The sequence below is a fragment of the Ambystoma mexicanum genome, chromosome 2p (genome assembly GCF_040938575.1).
Source record: "Ambystoma mexicanum isolate Mex_15411 chromosome 2p, UKY_AmexF1_1, whole genome shotgun sequence".
Taxonomy (NCBI): domain Eukaryota; kingdom Metazoa; phylum Chordata; class Amphibia; order Caudata; family Ambystomatidae; genus Ambystoma; species Ambystoma mexicanum.
The window spans coordinates 73,191,723-73,211,154 of record NC_090923.1 but is presented as its reverse complement, the minus strand read 5'-3'; the positions used below and the strand labels follow the sequence as shown (position 1 = coordinate 73,211,154).

At 46.0% G+C, this 19,432-nt stretch overlaps 1 protein-coding gene across 2 annotated transcripts in view; it reads right to left on the bottom strand.

Moving 5' to 3' along the window:
* Positions 1 to 569: 569 nt before the first annotated feature.
* Positions 570 to 19,432, bottom strand: part of LOC138566219 (uncharacterized) — a 306,108-nt gene continuing 287,245 nt past the window's right edge. For both annotated transcript variants that reach the window (XM_069643275.1, XM_069643274.1), the window contains exon 4: positions 570 to 4,481. In XM_069643275.1, coding sequence (XP_069499376.1) covers positions 3,844 to 4,481 — 638 coding nt within the window. In that variant the 3' untranslated portion in view covers positions 570 to 3,843. The remainder of the gene's footprint in view (positions 4,482 to 19,432) is intronic.

Here is a 19,432-nt window from a genome sequence, read left to right as displayed (position 1 = left end):
ACCTCTTTGGCTTCCTCTCCAGGCCAGGAACGCGTTAAGACTGCATGTATCATCTACAAATCAGTCACTAGTAGCACACCCGCGTACACAGCGGATAAGCGCCTCATATATTGTGGCACATGCTCCTCGCGCTGGAAAGGGACCCACATGCTTGAATCACAACTGGCCCACAAAAAGTGCAAATAATATGTGAAATGGGTCAGCTATTCTGCCAATGTCCAGCATGCTTGACCACGTGTTTTACTGGGAAAACACAGACATGGCACTGACCTAATCAGAGATCGGTCAATTTATGTATCAAAAATCATAGGTGTAAGAATTTCTGAGCCTACATGTTAATTGAACATTTGTTTGGTCCAGGGGTTAACTTCTTTGAGATTTGAGTCCGAACTCAGCAGCTAAAATTGGCCACGTATTAATCTGCAGCTTTCTTAAAAGGTCACCTTAACTAGCACACTTACTAAACTCTCATCAGATGTGGACTCTTTTTTTGTGCAGTATCTGTTCTATAACTTCTCAACCACATCACATGTTTAAAAGACACAACAAATTTAGATAACAATGGAGTCTGTTTCTCCTATAATCATACCTTTATTTGTCAGATTTCAAATGTTTGCACATGGAGGAAGACAATTACTCAATATGTATATACTGAATAATAAGGGGGTCCACCATATATTATTGCACCATACGTTGTCAGTGCCTTCTGTAAGGCACTTGGAACATTCCCTGATATATATGTAGGTAATCTATTTATATGGTGCAAACCTAGCTAGAAAGCAACGGTGCACTGTACAACCTGAAGATGTGCTACATAAAGATAAGAAGGAGTGGGAAAAGGGGCATTGATGCCCGTGACCTATCATCATAGGTTGCTGTAATCGTCCTTGAAGAGCAGGGTTTTCAGTTCCTTCCTGACCTGCAGGAGTGAGGCAGCCAACCTGGCGTTGGCTGGTATGTTGTTCCAGAGTATGGGAGCGTAGAAGGAGTAAGCCTGCTTACCAGTGTTTTCCTTTTCGAGCTTCTTGGCTTTCATTCTGGACACATATTGGCTCTTGTGTTGGCTTCGTGGGATGTTGAAGCTATCTTGGTCATCAGTGGTTTGTGGGCAATGCTTGGCGTCTTGAAGGTGGCATAGTTTGGAGGGGTCGAGTTCATTGTGTGCCTGGGTGACTTGCTGGGCTTTCTTCAGTCCTGTGAGAAGGCGGGCTGCAGTATTATTGGGCAGCTTTCAGTGGCCACAGTTGGAGCTGGGACCACCACACGGATCTGAAGCTACCGTCTAGATGGGACAGCTCTGGGGCTTGATAAGTTAGAGATGACGGCGTGAATGGGGGATCCACTTTGGTGTTTTCTGCAAGCAGCAACTTGCAGCTTTCCTTCCTGTGACGATTAAATACTGACAGGTAACAGAACAGTCATTTTCTCCAAGCCCAATCAGCAATTCAGAGACTCAAAACTATCAGGAACTCTCCAAATTTGCATATCGACCAGCACACATCACAGCATAGTTAATGTCCTGGAAAGTACTTTATGACAATATTCTCAGTTGCTTTTATCATCACGCTCATTTCCATCCACAGACCTGGAGGGGGCTGAGATGTTTAAAGTACAATTACTCATAGCTATTGATTAAACATGCAATGTAAAAGTTAAATACAGAAGGTGCACAGCTTTCTGAGACACACATAATGCGGCTGAGTAGAGTAAAAGGCCTTGGGTTCTAAAGTCAATGATAGGCAGTAAACGTTGTCAGTATTTAGCCACAGCTGCATCATATCTCCCTCTTCCATTCCCTTTTACTCTATCTTCCCACCCCGATATCTCCCTCCCCCCGCCTACTCACTTCCGCTTCCTCCATCATGCAGCAAAGCTTCATAGTGTGTGCTGGTGATTACGTGCTGCTGTGTTGGGCTCAACTTATTTATGCTGAGACTTGTCAATTCGGATCCAAAAACTCATGCTCTGCATTCAACCAGGATAATCTTCGATCAATTCGGATCCAAGAACTCATACTATGCATTCAAGCAGGTTAATCTTCAATCAATTTGGATACTAGAACTCATGCTCTATATTCAGCCATGTTAATCTTTGATCAATTCAGATCCAAGAACTCATGCTCTGCATTCAAACAGGTTAATCTTCGATCAATTTGGATACTAGAACACATGCTCTATATTCAGCCATGTTAATCTTTGACCAATTCAGATCCAAGAACTCATGCTCTGCATTCAACCAGGTTAATCTTCGATCAATTTGGATCCTAGAACGCATGCTCTATATTCAGCCATGTTAATCTTTGATCAATTCGGACCCTAGAACTCATGCTCTATATTCAGCCACGTTAATCTTTGATCAAATCAGATCCTAGAACTCATGCTCTGCATTCAACGTGGTTAATCTGTGATCAATTTGGATCCTAGAACTCATGCACTGCATTCAACCAGGTTAATCTCTAATAACAACTCTGAAAGATCCTCTCACTTTTCAATAATGACTGAAACTGCACTTCTTCAGTGTAACAGTGAATAGACATTAAACCACATGTGTCCACTATTATATACAGTGGATTTGAGACTAAGAAGATAATATCAAATATATCAAGTACAATAAATACAATCCACAAAAATTGGCATTATATGGGAGTTGACAGTTTTTGCGATGCATTAATTTTTAAAATAACATGTTACTATGATAAAGAAATGAAGAAGATACAAAACAAAAGGACTTAATGTCTTAATGATCGTGAGGACTCTACGAAGTACATTCTCCATGTTATCAGTTGTACTGACATTGTCCTTCAGACGTAGGGGTTGAGGGGGATGTCATATACTGAGGCGCAGAAGAACATAGTTTTGTGTGCCACTAAATTGAAACAATTCAACACCTCTTTTCTTCTAAGGCAGTTTCTCTCTGTTCATTGTTAGACTTGGAACGTAGAGGATCCGGTCATGTACGCATGCCAAGTTGTCATCGTGCCGAAGGGTTCTTTCCTTGGCACCGCATCGCTCCACGGCCCCCATTCTGAGATTGCTAGGTCAGTGCATGAGACCGGTGTCCAAGAAGAGGGTGTATATGTCTCACTTACTCGCTTTGTCTTTGTAATTTCTTTTAAACATATTTCATGATCACGTTAGGCCCATGACTTTTCAAGGCGAGGGCAGCAGAGTGCAAAGAAACACTCTCTTGGGGAAGAAGATGCAAATTAATCAATGTCAGTACCTAACAAGAAAATGTGTATCCCACTGTGGTCAGGAGCTGATGGTAGTTGGTTTATCAAAAGATGTTTATGGGTCTGTCCATGTTAAGATTTGGGTTCTTATTTAAAATACCCATATCCCTTCAGGTTAGTGGTCTTACAGCCTTAGTCCACGGAGTGGACAAGGAAAGAGTAAAAGCGAGGCAAACTTGCCATTGCTCTTTCATTTTTCAATCCTGTCTCGTGGAAAGGCAAACACTGTCTGCAAATACACTTTGCGGGTGCTGTTTATAATCCATTCCTATGGGATCCACCTGGTCTTAGGAATCCCTTTGTTATACGCCTGCATGAAAATCTCATGCAGGCATTCAACGAAACACACTGATGAGAGAGAGGAGGATTGCATGGCGGAGATGTCATCTCGGCTCTATGCCTCGCCTCCATCTCATCACTGCTGGAAAACGAGGTGCCACGTCCATGGAGGCATTAAAGAGTAACACCTCGCTGTATTACCTCTTGTGAGCAGACAGGGAGAAACTGTGATACGTTTGGCACTGAGATGTAGTTTCATCCATTGGATTAAAAAGGAAATCGGCCATCGGCCCCTCTGTCGGGCACGCATGAAGATCATTGAGACCCGCGACTTAGAGGTGAAGGAGCCTTAGTTTCTTTAAAGCTTCCTGATGGTCAACGTCATCTGACGATGACGACGATGCTGCAGAATCTGCTGTGAAGGAAGGAACGGAATCTTCGTTGGCACCAGTAAGACCTCCTGCTGTCGGCACTGCAGCCTGGGGGATCGGAACCTGACAAGGGTAGGCCTCTGGAGAACTTGTTGCACTCCGAATGGTTTGGTTCCTTTTCAGTAGACCCAATTTCTGCAAGGCTTTTTCCCTGGGTGACGTATGACCTCCTTGAAACAGAAGAACAGTCTTGGAAGAAGATGGAGGATCAGTACCTTTGGCGTCTTCTTCCAGTGCTGGAGACCCATGCTGAGAAACAAACCGGGCCCTCAGCTCTTGCACGTTGACCCCCGATCTCATGATGGTGTCAAATTTTCTTAGGTAACTTGGGTGCCATTTGATTAATTTGTTCAGGCTCTCTTGCCCGGCGGTTGCGGGATCCCCTGTAGAGTCGGCTGAAAGGGACTTGGACAGCTTTGCTTTGGGGTCGTTTCGAAGGAGTGAAGTTGTGTGTATTGACTTTTCACTTTCCTCTGAGCTCATTGGTTCAGACTCCAGCCTCGATAGCCTGCTGGCATTGCTACTTTCCACTTTGCCATCTGCAGAGGAATAGAAGTCAGATGATTAGCAAGCAACTAATTAGGAGACAACGGACAAAGACTACACAATGCAACAATAGACAACATAGTCCAGAGGATGCAGAAAATGTATCAGTCTCATATTTTTCCCCCACATGACAATCCTAGTTGGAAAATGTTTTGCCTGCACACACCTACATTGTCCACCACTCACAGTTCAGTACATCTCACGAGAATACCTGGGCACCATTTTCCCACCAGATTCTAATGCAGGGGCTTGGCATGATTCATTTTGATTGGGCCATGCAACAACATGTCTCCGCTTTACCAGTCTGACCACTGCCACCTCGTCGTTTGTGCCCCGTGACCTGGGTACACGCACTGCAGGAGATGTTATTCGCTCTTTTTGGGCCTTTTTAAGCCTCCCTATTTATCAACTCACATCCCACCATCATCTGCCCCCATACTCACACATGCATGGGGCAGAACAGGGGGTTTGCTTTCTGGCCCTGGCGAGCCCTCATGCCATGCCACCAGTGCCTTAGTGTGTTCAACAGGTTCATATCCAGCTCCTATACGCCAGCTTATTTCTGGGCTTTTCTTTACCCAATATGGTTTCGAATAGCAAACACAACATCCATCAATGTTTTAGAAACACAAATACATTAAAGGGGTTGGGGGGTGTAATTGATTGAGCGAGTGAAGAATGAGTCAGTGTGTACATGAGAGGATGAGCTGGGTAGTGAGCTAGTGAGTAGGGGGCAGGTGGTAGGATGAATCTGAGAACATGAGTGTGAGTCAATAGAGGTCTGTTCAGTGGGTGAGTTCTAGAGTGCATGTGTGAGTGAATGGGTGAACACTGAAGTGCGGGTGGTTGGTGAATTGGTTGTGGGTTTAAGTGGACACACATGTAAGTGGATGGTGGGAGAACAGTGATTGAGTGAGTTGGATGGTTGAATGAATGAGTGGGCAAATACACAAATCGATTATTGGGAGGTAAGTTTTAGTTAGGGGAAAAAGTGAGTGGGCGAGTGCATGGGTGAGCCAGTGCATGAGTTAAATGACTAGGAGAGTGAATGAGTGGTTGAGTGCATGTCTGACTTAGGTGAGAGAGTTTGTAATCAGTCAGTCAGTCAGTGGATGATAAGTGAGTGAGTGGTTTGTTGGGTGAGGGTATAGATTAGGTGGCTGAGTGAGTGAGTTAGTGAATGAGTGTGAATATTTATTTAGTGACCATTGCTCAAATGACAAGCTCTTGATAAAATGATGCAGGAACTCTGTTTAACTACCTATGGGGAGCGCTGTTTATAAGTAAGTAAGTTCCAGTCTTGACCAGCTGGAAGCCAACTGACTGGGTGTAAATAAGTAAGCTTAGTGTCATTTCAGTGCCCGGCGTGAATAAAGGGGAAGTATGCCAACCGTTTTCGTGCTCTGTGGCACCGGGTGGGAGGAACCGGAGGACTGGGCCTCAGCTACAATGGACTCCCCCCCCAGTAGTAGCGCAGCCACCGCGCACTCGTCAGCAGCTGACAAACAAGGTGAGCGGTACGAGACTGCCGTTGGATACAACATTTAAGCATTTACAATGTTAGAAAGCTTGTCCCTCACCTAGGCAAGGTTCTTTTCATAAGGACTCCTCCATAATACTGTTGAAGGACACTAAAATGTGGTTTAACGATTCAAGAGAGGGCATTGAATGTACAGGTCTGCGGAGGGTATTAAAAGGAAAGAAATCTCTGGTAGCTAAAGATCCACTCGGTGTGCGTTTGGATCAGGTTTGGGGGCCAATTCGGGACTTACTACCCCACTACCCCCCGAATCTCTTTAAATGATCACAGTACACTATTGCCGGTTGGCAGGATGGATACAGAGTTTGTGGTTCATGGCATCCTAATGGACTTAACGGTTGCAGAAATATTAGCAGTGATGTCCTGCTTAAATCCCTTGAGGATCCCTCAGAGTGAGGGTCAATCGAATGAACAAGAGCAGAAACCGTTCAAAGCCACAACAGTAGTCACTGGCATAGTGAGTGACAGAACATTCCCTTCTCGAGTAAATGAGCCGGATCTGCTGGGAATCCCGAAGGTGGCTGCACCATCAAAAGACAGTAGGAGCAGGCTCCAGGGGCCCTCCTCTGCCTCTCGTGTAAAGGGTTCAAAGTTACGATCTCCACGTAGGGCAACGTCTCCACCTAGACAAAGTGGGACGGCCTACAATGGGGTAGCCATTCAAACTCTGGTATCTAATATAATACATTTTCAAAGTCCATCGAGGGTGTACCCTTTGGCCTCCATACATACGAGAGACATTGCTGACATCAAAGGACACCTGGGCCTTAAATAGAAACCAATATGTTTGATGACTCCACAGAAGACGAACAAAGGTGCAGGAGTTTTGAAGGAATGTGGCAAGCTGGCGGCCCCTATGTGTTGCATGAGTCGGCTCAGTCTGTTACTTCAAATGGGCCGGATCCCGGAACACGGGAGACAAAGTGTGGTTCCCAGCCTATCAAACTACTGTCCATTTCAGGAGCATAGCAGGATCCCTCCACTACGGCCTTTAAGAACGTCTCTATTTTGTTTGCATCTACCCTGGATGATTCTGCTTTTTCGCCCCAAATAGAGAGGACCGGCCACAGTGCAAAATCCAACAACTTTTAAAGATAATTATAGCATGATGTCAGCACTAACAATAGCACTGAACCCTTCCTTGAAATTGTACAAATCAATAAATGATCAATTTAAGGCCCAAGCCACGATTTTGGCTTTGATTAACTGGAACGTGATCTTTATTGAAACCTTTGTTTCCGCACTCCAAACTAGAGTTGGCCAAGAAGCTGAAAGCTCTAAACAGATTCAACAAAACCTTAAATTAGCACTCAATGCGGGACGAGAAGAAAGGAACAGCTCCTGGGTTCCCTTTTGGAACTTGTTCAAGTTAAATCTTCAATTCAAAGCCAAAAGGCCAAACTCTCAGCCCATTTGTCACATTAAATTACAGTCAAATTGAATGGGACCAAGAGCAGAGCGCCTATGGAAAAAGAAACAACTGGAAACTACAAGGTGGACTTGACTCAGGGAGAGGGGCCAGTTTGGATGACTCAAGTGACAAACAGCTTGTCGGAAGTGGTCTTGCAGGGGTTGGTTTTCCCAAAAGTGGATGCGTCTCGAAAAAGCCCAGGGAGGCCTCCAATTGAACCTTCAGGGCAAGCTGAGATTCTAATAAAAGAGAAGCAAATCCTTCTTCGTTTCCGCTATTCCAAAAAAGGAAGAAGCGCAAGTTATAGAACGAGTCAACCAAACTAATTGTCCTGAAGCAAAAGTTTAAAAATATGCAGACAATGAACTAAAGTAGATGTAATGGCTCTAGGGTTTTTTGAGAAATTTGGTAATTCCGCCATCTCCGCAGAAAGACCCCTAAATGCTCAAACGTGAACAAGTTCCAGTCAACCTCATATGGCCAGGTCCCAAGACGTGGATGGGATGTGAAGCCAAGTGGAGAATTTAGGAGATTGCAGGGCCTCACTCGATGAAGCTGGCGAGATAGACACTCCCATTTTTTTCTGTCTACGACTCTGAAGAGGAGGAGGGCATCGATGAGCAGGACATGTTCAACTAGGTTAGCCTGCCGATGGTGAAGGGTGAGGGGGGCTACCCGCAGAGGGTCCCCTGTGATGGTCGTTCTTAGACCCAGTAAAATGGAGGAGGATAGGAGAAAGGAGAAAGACTTACAGGACGATGCAGTGTCCGAAGATCATCCTTTTCTGACGTTGGAAGAAAAACAATAACGTATTTCCTTGGCTCTTACAACCAATAGGGAAGAAAGGGTTGCCTTTTCTAGGAAAAGCCAGTTGGTGCTTTCCTCTAAGCCACAGATTCCATCTTTGAGGTTTGAGAAAGATACAAAAAAAGAAACCTCTTCTAAGAAACGTGGAACGGATTAGGAGGTGAGCTCAGTGAAGAGATTGGAAGGCCCCCTTTAGCTGTACAAATATGGCCATTCGAAACATTAAACTAAAGAATAAGTCATCAAGAGGGGATCTGTAGAGCCAGTGTTCAAGAAGGGAGACCGACTTGGACGACTTAGGCTATTAGCAACGAGACCGTTTGCGGTCATTGAGCTTCTGGAAAACGAGGGTGTTTTCCCATCTTGCAAGCGATGTAGATATCCTTACTGGATCCTTGGACATTATATGCCTGCTGGAAACCTGGCTTACAGAATCCTCAGTGTTTGATGGCTGTAGTTTGTACATTAACCCAGCTAGCTGTGGGTTAAGAGGTGCCGGACGGCGGGTCTCTTGATTTTGGTGAAGAATGGAAGGGGTATTTAAGTAATGGATATGATTTGTCTGCATCTATTTATCCAAGCCATTTGTGTATGACTTGAGGACAATCGATCACATCGATATATACAAATGGGATATGATCTTAAATGTTTATTGGAATCCAATGGCAATTATGTCACAGGTATTTTTGAGGGATATAATCGATTTGATCGATAGATTTCATGGCTCCTATGATGTTCAGTTTACGTTTATAGGTGGCGATTTCAACTGCCCATGTATAGCTTACAGAGGACTTTTGACTGAAGAACCAGATGGATGCAAAGGGAAACAAATGCAGCAGAATGGAGCGGACTGCCGCATGGATGGATCTTATGAGTGAAAGAGATAAGCATATTCTGAATGGACAATGTGAGGGTGACTGTCCTCTGGGTGGAACTTGGTCAAATGGGCTTCAAACATCCATTTTGGACTAGGTATTTGTATCCCCTTCTCTCTTGAATGAGATACCTTCCTTAAAAGTGATGGTGAAAAAGAAGAGTGATCATGCTTTATTGCGGGTGACGTGGAGGGGTTTCAAAGGTTGGGTAGTTGAAGAAAGGCGAAGTTACGTGATAACTCTGACTAGTGGAAACCGTCTTCGAACTAAAACAGAATGATTTCGAAGTTATACAAGGGCGCATTGCTAAATATGTTGAGCAAGAGGATGGAGTAGATTATGTACCATTTCTCCTAGAGTACATTGGGAAAGATGGCAAAGGACCCAATGCAACGGTTTATCATGAACATACCTTTGATGGGGGAGTCCTCATTAAGAAAAAAAGTTGGGGAAACATTTTAGACTGCTTGGACAGGAAGAAAATGCTCAGGGACGTGTGGTAGTGAAAAAAAGGAAACAAAAGTTCAAACATTGGATGACTTTTCGTAAGGCGATAATGTGGCAGTAGGATGCTGAAGCCATGTTGCTCTCATTTAAGTCCACAGATTCTGCCACTACATGGCAATTATTGAATGAATGCACAAGTAAAACTCTGGCCCCCCCTCACAAATATGGTAGCGGCTCCGAAATGGGTTGAATATTTCGAGAAACTATTTGCAAATGTAGGTACGATGGAATATCAACCAGGGGCAAGAAACAACGGGCTGGACAATTCCATTTAACAGGCTGGACCTAGATCGCCTAATCAATAGAACTAGTGCATTGAGGGCTTCAGGACCTGAGTGTGTTACACATCCGATGATTAAAACTGCTCCTAGGGTATGGTTGACTTTTATACAGATCCTTTTCGCCCAACTGTTGAAGACGGGTTTGGTCACAGAATCGTGGTACTCTGCCATCATTGTGCCTATCTTTAAAGTGGGGACAGAGATGACCTGACTAACTATCAGCGATAGCCCTTTTGGATTCTTTGGGTAAACTCTTCGGAGGCTTGGACTTCGGTCAACTCCAAAAATTGATAATGAGCACAAAGAGATACGCCCTCGGCAAACAGGTTTTACCAAGGAGGTGCGAACGGATTTCAAAGTATTCTTATTAAGTGTTCTGAAACGTAAGGCCCTTAAAGAGGAGGCTAACATCTACATGGCTTTTAAGGCATTTGATACTGTAGACAGAGGTCTACTTTGGACCAAGTTGGAAGCTTGGGATGTCCCCTCTGATTACATTCTATCTATTAGATCTCTTTACACCGCTACTAATGTCCAGATAAGGATAAGTGCCCAGGGTCTATTAACATGACCTATATTTACTCAGCGGGGCCTGAAGCAGGGTTATCCCCTCGCTACAACCTTCTTTCATTTGTTTATCACTGATTAGTGGGAATCATTGGAAAGAGCTAACGTATATCCGCCGAAGTTGGGCACCCGGAAACTATCCCGAATGCTTTTGTGGATGATCTGGTTTAATGGACCAAACACCAATTGGACTCCAAGAGACATTGGAGGCATTATTGGAACCAATAACAGGTTGGAAATCAACCGTGAATAACTAAAATGTTTGTTTTACGTCCAAAGTCTAACAGAGGCAGAATGGGATTTAAATGGGATTTAGAAGGAACACCCCCTGTGCAAGTCAAGGAAATGACTTACTTAGGCACTCCTATAAATACTAGTGTCAATGATGGTCCCCATATAAAGGCATTGAAAAGAAAGTCAAAACATCACAGGGAATTCTGACTAACAAAACATTTGGAACGTTTTTGTTGGTGCCCGTGATGGATTTTTATCAGTCATATATATTTGGTCCCGACATTGACATGTGGGGCATAGGGTTTCTTGTTTACCTCTGCGAATAATTTGGCCCACGGTGGAGGGTTTATTTTGGAGGAGGATTTTGAGGATGCCAAACGGGATGTCAATAGTAGAAATTAGGTATGGACTGCGGTTGATTTTCGTATATGCGAGAATGGTCTGGAAGACATTGGCCTTATTTCGCAAATGCATAAGATCCCCTCCAGCACCGCCTTTTTTGATTCTGAGCGTGGGGTCGAGAGAGCATAGACCGGCCATCGTAAATCAATGGATGGCCTGTTGCTGGACGATCTTAGAATCTTTGGGTGTGGATTTGGAGGTTTTGTACAAAAAGACTGTATCTAAACGGTTGCATGTACAAAAAGTTCTACAAATGCTAGCACCAAAAGTTCAAACACCAAAAGTTCGAACTTTTGGTGCTAGCATTGCAGGTAAGTTTAAAAACAAAAAAAACCCGGTGGCTGCGGTGTGTCCCCCGCAACACACTGCTCACTATACTGTGTGGTATAGTGAGCGGGGTGTTGCGGGGGACACACCCGCAGCACACTCGCGAATAAAAAAAATTTAAAAATGGAACGGGGGCTGCAGGGGTGTCCCCCGCAACTTCCCGCTCACTATACTTAACAGTATAGTGAGCAGGGGTTGCGGGGGAAACCCCTGCAGCCCCCGTAAAAGAAAAAAAAGAAAAGGACCCTGCAGCGCCAGTTCCCAATCACGGAAGTGAAAGGGAACTGTCGCAGCAGGGACACAGCATGAATGGAAGGTAAGTGGGTTTTTTTTATGTTGGGGTGTGGGTGGAGGTGTATGGAGGGTGTGGGTGGGGGGTGGTGTCATGGGTGTGTTGTGGGTGTGGGTGGGAGTTAGGGTATGTATGTATGTTCGCATGAGAAAGATGCAAACATTTGGTAGTTCACACCTTTCTCATGCGAACATTCCGGCCGCAGTAAATGCAACTGCGGTCGGATCACGTGGATTCGATTTGGAAGTGTTAACAAGCAGAAAACTTTACAAAAATGGTGGCAACATGATTGGATCGCCACGCTAGAGGTCAAGAATGGAATACGGTTGCAATCAGCCCTTATTAATGAGTGTAAGGCGTTTGATCACATACCAAGATATTTAAAGCTTTTCCTATGGCCTTGGTACCGGACTCAATACCTCAGATTTCGTCTGAATGCTCATCCTACGAAAGAGATCTTGAACATGTACGAGAAAGAGGGAGATCTTCGGTGTAGATTCTGTGGTCACGAAGACGAAAAAATCACAGTGTGTTGCACTGAGTTGACACTAGCCAGATCCAGGTTGATGGGATCTGGATTAGTGAACGCTAAGTCGCGGAAACATTCTGGAACCTACTAATAGGAGCAAATGAACGCACAGCAATGTTTAGCTTGGTGACATTTTTCAAAGCAATTCTTTTCATTTGAAGTAGAGGTTTGAATGGGATGAGTATATTTTTGTTAAGGCTGACTTATGAAAGTTTACTTGAGAGATGTAGTCCAATGTACATTTTTAGGGTGCTGAGATTGGCACTTTTTCTTCGTCTGGTGGTGTTTTGATAAAAGTTCTTTCGTTTTAAAGATGTTTTGATCAAAGTTTCTAACAAACTGTATATCAACACAACAAAAAAAGAATACAAGCAAACACGTACTCGGCCAAGTTGGTTTGAAACTGCTTGTGAAGTGGGAGAGTTGCCAAAAAGAAACTGACGTGGTTACAGGGAGTTGACAACAGCAGTTACAAAATAGCGATTAGACAAAGTAAATACCGCAAAATCAAAAAGCCAGACCAAACAAGCCAGAGTCACTTTCATGTCTCCAGGCAAACGAGCGGCATTGAACAAAAGGAAGTCCGCCACACCCTGCAGAAGCAGGCAGGGCAAATGCACTCGGAAGAGTCATGTAAAGTGATACTCCTATGCACGACGACATAGTGAAACAAGAGCTGCACGTAGGCTCAGCATGGCTAAGAGGCACGTCTGCGACAGGGAAAATACAGTGCAAACTATTCTGTGTTGTGGGAATATAATAGCGGTCGGGCAAAACAGTATGGGGCTGTATTTTTATAAGACAAATTAAATGAAAGTAGCCATTTGGACCCTGGGTGCCTCTGCGTTGACATGCAGGCTGGCAAAAAGTTCTGGTTTAAAAGATTTCAAACAGGTAAGGGAGTGGGGGGGCTCCTGACTCGCAAGTCTAATAATATCACAAAAATGCGTTCATTGGGGTATTCATTGAACATGTTTAGGACCCAGGATAACTTGCACTGAGAGGAACAATTGACTCACTGGGATGGCCATCTTGGGGATGAGCGGTAGAGGTGGTGACGGGGAGGGGACAGTCCCAAAGTTCCTGGACACTGAGTGGATAAACGGATTGGTGACTCGAGCGTGGAACGCGCTGGTGTGCGCTGACATTGGAGGTGGGCCCTGACTAAGTCTAGCTCCTAGGGTCGGTACAGCGGATCGTAACACACGGCGGAGAGATAGCCGCCCGCATCAGTCAGTCAGAATAAAATGGAAGAATCCGTTCCCAGTGAAAAGATCTTTGATCTTTTCACTAAAAGGCCGCTTTAGAAAGACTGCTTTGTGACCGCATGGAGCGGTCTTTCTAAAGCGAACTGTCACACCTATGCCTCAAACAAGTGCGCATAGGGGCTGACAGGCTCTGCGGGACCAGGAAGTGGAGGGCGAAGAGAGCGTGTAATTGTGTGTGTGTGCGCGTGTGTGTTGGTGTGTATGTTGTATGTATGTGTTTTAGTTTAGGGGTTGGTGGTGGGGTGGGTGTTGGGAGGGGGAGGGCTAGGACTGAAATCCCACAGGAGAGTGGGGAGTTGGGCGGCAGGGGGCTGGGCCTGAAATCCCATGGGAAGGCGGTGAGAACAAATGGGGGTTTGGGGGAGAAACCCTACGAATATTAAAAAAAGGGAAACACGCTTTTTAAAGGCCTCAAGACAAAAAGACCTTTGCAATGCAGGTTTTCTGATCAAAAGAAAATCATTCGAAGTAAATCGGTCTTGAGACCTTCAAAAAAAGGTCATTTCACATAGAAGAGAATAATCCGGACTGTATTGTGCGCTCACTTCCTCACCTCTCACACGGCACTTATGCAAAAAATACGCAGACACGGCATAGGAGCTAAAACACCATCTTTACTCCATCACACTCAAACCCGAAATTACCCCCCTCTTCTGCCCGCTTCGCTCCCCATGCCTTCCGCCTCTCTCCAGCTTCACTTGACCCCAACATGTGATTCTGACGACATCACAACCTCCCCCATTTTAAACAAATAATCAAAATTTCAGTCCATTTCCTTGATGAGTCTATGAGGTCTATTCCTGGTTCTCTGAGGCCGACCAGGATGACTCACCAGGACCCTTTCGGGGCTAGCGCCACCCGGGAGTGCCCAGTGGTCACTGCTGGATTCTTCTCCATCTCCGTCATAAGAATCTTCAGACTCCTCTGCATTCGCATCCTCGCAGTCTACTCTCATCTCCATAGTCTCAGGGAGCTCCTTGAAATTCGAGGAATTCCGTGTTACTTGCCAGCGTCCATCACCTGCAGTTACCAATGATCCCTTGACTCCGGTGATTGTCAGAGGGGTACTGTTGAAGGCTACCGTTTGCTTATAGGTGCAAGGCTGTCCCAGCACTACAGTGCCCCACCTCTTGCAAGCCCATTTATCGGGTCTGTCTTTGGGTATCGACGTGGCCCTTCATTCTTTCTTTGGCACAGGCATCTCTCTCTCTCAGGTCTTAGTTGTCTCTAAAAAGTTTCCTCGGGCAGCGTGCAGTAGCTGACTAATCCCAAGAATGGACGCAGATCAGACACCTTGGTGGGTGGGTCAGTGTTGGTGAGTGCAGCCACTTTTTCCAGATCCAGGGTCATTCCCTGGGTTGAGAACACATGTCCGAAGAATTGTGTAGTTCCTTTACAAAGTTCACATTTGTCCTTGTTGCAGGTGAGGTGCGGAGATTCTAGTGCCATGCACACTCTTGCTAACATGTTGTCGTGCTGGCCCCGATCTTTCCCAAATACCAATATATCATCACTATAGTTCAGGCAGTTGGGAATACGTTTGATGATATTATGGATCTTAGCCTGAAAGATCTCGGTGGCTGAGGACACCCCAAAGCTGAGACGCTTATTCCTAAAGTCCAAGGTGTGTGACGAACGTTGTCATATATGTGGATTGCTCAATCAGCTCTAGCTGGTGGCATCCATTGTTCAAGTCCAGCTTGGAGAACACTTGGGATCTATTTAACAGATTAATTATGTCCCTGATTCTCAGGGCTTGTTGTCTTTCCCTCATGATAGCCTCATTGGGCATGCACATGTCAACGCAGATCCTCATGTCGTCAGAGCCTTTCTTTGGGACTGGGATGGTGGGTGAGACTGAAGGAATGGGCCCTGTTGCCGATTCTATAATGTCCTGTGCAAGAAGCTTGTGTAGCTCTTCCGTTGGATATTCACAGGTCTGCCCTGCAGTGTTGTGCTACCGTGCACACCTCCAGATCAATATGGAGCTTGATTTGTCTATTTGTACGTTTTCCGGGTCCTTTGAACAGTTTGGGGAACAACTGTTCCATCATTTCAGTGGGGTCTATGTACCTGTGTGTCATGAGTCTATACAGGATGTGGATCAATCCCATGTCCGGAGCTGCCTTGAAGCTCAGGATACATCCGCTTTCCGTTGCCGCCTCTAGCACATGGATTGGTAGTGTCTTGGCTTGGCCCTTGTATCTGCACTCGGACATGAAGTATCCTTTACATGATAAGAGTATATTCAATCCGTAAGGGTAGACGTTCACATTACGCCACTTTGGGCCTCATTACGACCCAGGCGGTAAGTTACCGCCTGGGCCGTGACTTTACCACCATGGCGTAAACTACGTTTACGCCATGGTGGTTGGCAGACTTACCGCCCCATTCCGACCTTGGCGGTGCGGTAAGTCCCCAATCCCCATTTACCCTTCCCCATTCCCATTTTTGCCCCATAGGGCATAATGGGAGTGGGGAAGGCGTTAATTACGCCACCGTAAATTACGGTGGCGTAATTAACTCCATGGTCCCTTAGCGCCACGGATTTTAACACCTGCTAAAAGCAGGTGTTAAAAGCTCCATGGCGCTAAGGGACCTCGTAATCAGGCGGTAAGGGTCGGCGCTGTTTACGCTGCCGTAAACCCCTTACCGCCTGGGTCGTAATGAGGCCCTTTGAGTCTGGAGGCATGTGGCATTTTTCTGTATACCTCCTCATAATGATGTTGACGGTCGCCTCTATGTCCACTAGGAATTCCTCCAACAGCATATTCACTTGGAGATATAGGATGGGCTGCGTTCTTGGGCTGTATGGTTCCCCAGTGTGTGCAAGTACCCTTTTCTTTTTGTTTCTTCTGCTCTTGAATGCTTGGAGCTGTTTCCTCTACTTAGTTCTTCTGCTGACGAGTAGCTGGAGCCACTGTCCGAGGCAGACTGCTCCACCAGGTATTGCACAGTGTTTGGGCTTCCTTGGAGGTTGCAAACCAGATGCACGATGAGAGAAACATTCTGGTACAGGGTTTTCCATGGTATCATCCTTCCTCTTTACGTTCTTTGTGTTGTCTGTGTGGGGTTCATAAAACGCTGACATACCCATCTGCCGTTCGATTGTCCTTTCTTTCGGTCTTGGAGTCCCAGAACTCACTCCTTTCCCTCTTGGATGCCTGCAGGAAATGCGACATACAGCCTTAAAATGGTTCTCTCCCCCGCACGCTTCACATTGGTGACCCAGTGCAGGGTACATGCCCTCATTCGGGTACTCATATCTGCAGCGATAGCAGAAAGGGTTGCTGTCGTCTTGATGTGTCACGGACATCCCTACCTTGTGAATGGCCTCAGGCACTTGGTCAGACACTTTGATGTTGCTAATGGCTTCAACTTGAAGCTCCAGCACTGTGTCAGACCTAGCCAGCCACAAGATATCGTCCAACGACCGCTGCTTCTGAAGAAGACACTTGCAGAACACTGAAGATTCACATCCTGCTATGATCTGGGACCACAGGGCTTCCTCGTTGGAGTAATTGTTGAAATCACAGTTTTTCATGTGGATACGCAACGCATCACAACATGCATCCATGAACTCACCCTTATTTGCTTTTTCATGTGAAATATATGGTGCTCATAGCCCACGTTAGGTGCAGGGCAAAATATTCTGTAAGTGCCGCTCTTAGTCTGACATACGAGTCCATAGCATCTACCGGGGGTTCATCGACAATGTCTCTTACATTGGGCCCTCTGGCCAGTGACAGTAGCCTTTGCTTCTTGTCATCATCCAAAGGGCCTATGGACCTAATGTATACATCAAAGTCCCTAGCCCACCTCGACCACCTGGGCCCAAGATTGCTGGTTTCCATGACATCTAAATGGCCAGGTAGCTGCTGTCCTGCAGACGCGATGTAGGTCACTCTGCACGTAGCGGGCATTGTGACGAGCACCACAATGTTGTCATGGTCTGACATTATGCTGCCTGTTTAGCTACAATCTCTGTGGCCTTTGCGCCTGAAAACTGCTGTGCTTGCACTCTTGGTCTGTCTTCAACCTGCCAGGTGTTACTGCAATAGTGCTCAGCAGCTAGATGCAGTATCAAGGAGTTGCAGCCACTCTTCTCTTCACCTAACTGCAATTTTGGATGCCTAAGGTTGGAGGCATAGAAGCCTCAATAGTTCCAGTGGGTCCCCCACACTCCCACAAGCTTTTCTGGCCACTCTCTGCAGCTCTGTACCTTTTATTTATTTATTTGTTCTACCCGGCCACGCATGGTAGCATCAGCATCCTCTCCAGCACTCGTGCGCGGTCTGCAGTGTATGCGCCCGCCCACTGCACAGCGGATTACTTCAGTACAGCTGGAATACACAGAGCGGGTCCTCTGCTTCTTCGCTACCATTGTGAGGTTGCAACCAACGACCCGCTATGCGCTTGTTTCCTCGACTGCCACATGGCTCCCTGTGCAAAAGAGACGCCGACACCGCATAGGAGTTAGAACACCATCTTTATTTCTTCATGCTCAAACCCCAACATACCGTTCCTCTTCCACTCGCCTTGCTCCCTGTGCCTACCGGCTCCATCCCGCTTCACGTAATCCCAACATGTGACTCCTACGACATCACAGTACGATGATAGTCCCTTTTCTATTGCGGTGGATGCCATCTTTAACGAGGGCAGCCTGAGACAGTGTGTGTTGCCATACTGAAGTCGCTTTGAAGGCTGACATTGCATTTCAGGGCGGGATCGATCATGGAACGCTACAATCTTCTGAATTTTAATTAAGAGTACGGTCACAATTCTAATTACAAATGTGAGAATTACAAACAGGGTGGATGTACAAAGGCTCTCAACATTGAATTCCTACAGATATTATTACCAAGGAAAGGTAGAGGATAGGCCCATACAGACTTTATGATATGATATGATAGGTTATTTATAACGCGCTTAATACCCATAGGTTTCTAAGCGTGGACCCAGGAATCTGTGTCGTCTTGCTTCCAAGGCGAGCACGTTGCCCCTAAGCCAGTGGTCTTCAAACTTTTTTGGCCTGGGCCCCCCCTGAGGAAAGATTGGGCAGGCCGGGCCCCCCCAAAAGTGCCAGATGGACAGTATGTAGAAAACGCTATGAACTTTTGCGTGCTGTCACCGCACCCTACTCCCAGTACAGACCCTGGGCTCTCCCCACCCTACTCCCACCACTATCCCAGTGCTGCCGCCCATCCTGCTCCCACCACAGTCCCATAACACAAGCATACACACATCCATACACATTTAAATAAAAAATAAATCACCATACACGTACCTTCTGCAGGGGCCTGCACGTGGTTGCTAAAATGCTCCGCTCCAGGTTGTTCTGCCTGTATGTCCGAGGAGGCGCAGGAGCACCCCCTCACACATACATACATGCAGTGCCCCAGCCAGCATTTCCAATGAGCTATGCAAGGCTGGCGAAGCAAAACACCCCCAGCGTTGCATGGCTCAGTGATCATGCGCGGCTGGGGAACTGAACTGTCAAAGGCAAACAGTGTTTCCCTTTGACAGTTCAGCCAGCCAAGGAGCACTCCCTCAGATGGAAAAAGCAGCTGAGGGAGTGCTCAGTGTTTCACTGGGCTGGTTCCTCGGCTCCTCCATAATGGGTGAGGTGGCCAGTGGGTGGACGCCCTCCCCACCCATTATGGATGATCCAGCAGGCTTGTACTGGCCTATAGGGCAATAGGGGGATGACCATACAAAAAATGCAAAATGTTAGCGTAGGCCAGTCAAAATGGGCCACTTTTTTTGGCCAATATGGGCCAGTTTGAGGAGTTACTTCACTATGCAGCTAGTAGTTTTGACCATTGTTGCTGAATAAATATTCTTTAAATATCACAATTTGTTCACATTTCCACAAAAAAACAACCCCTTGGGTACTATTCAAAC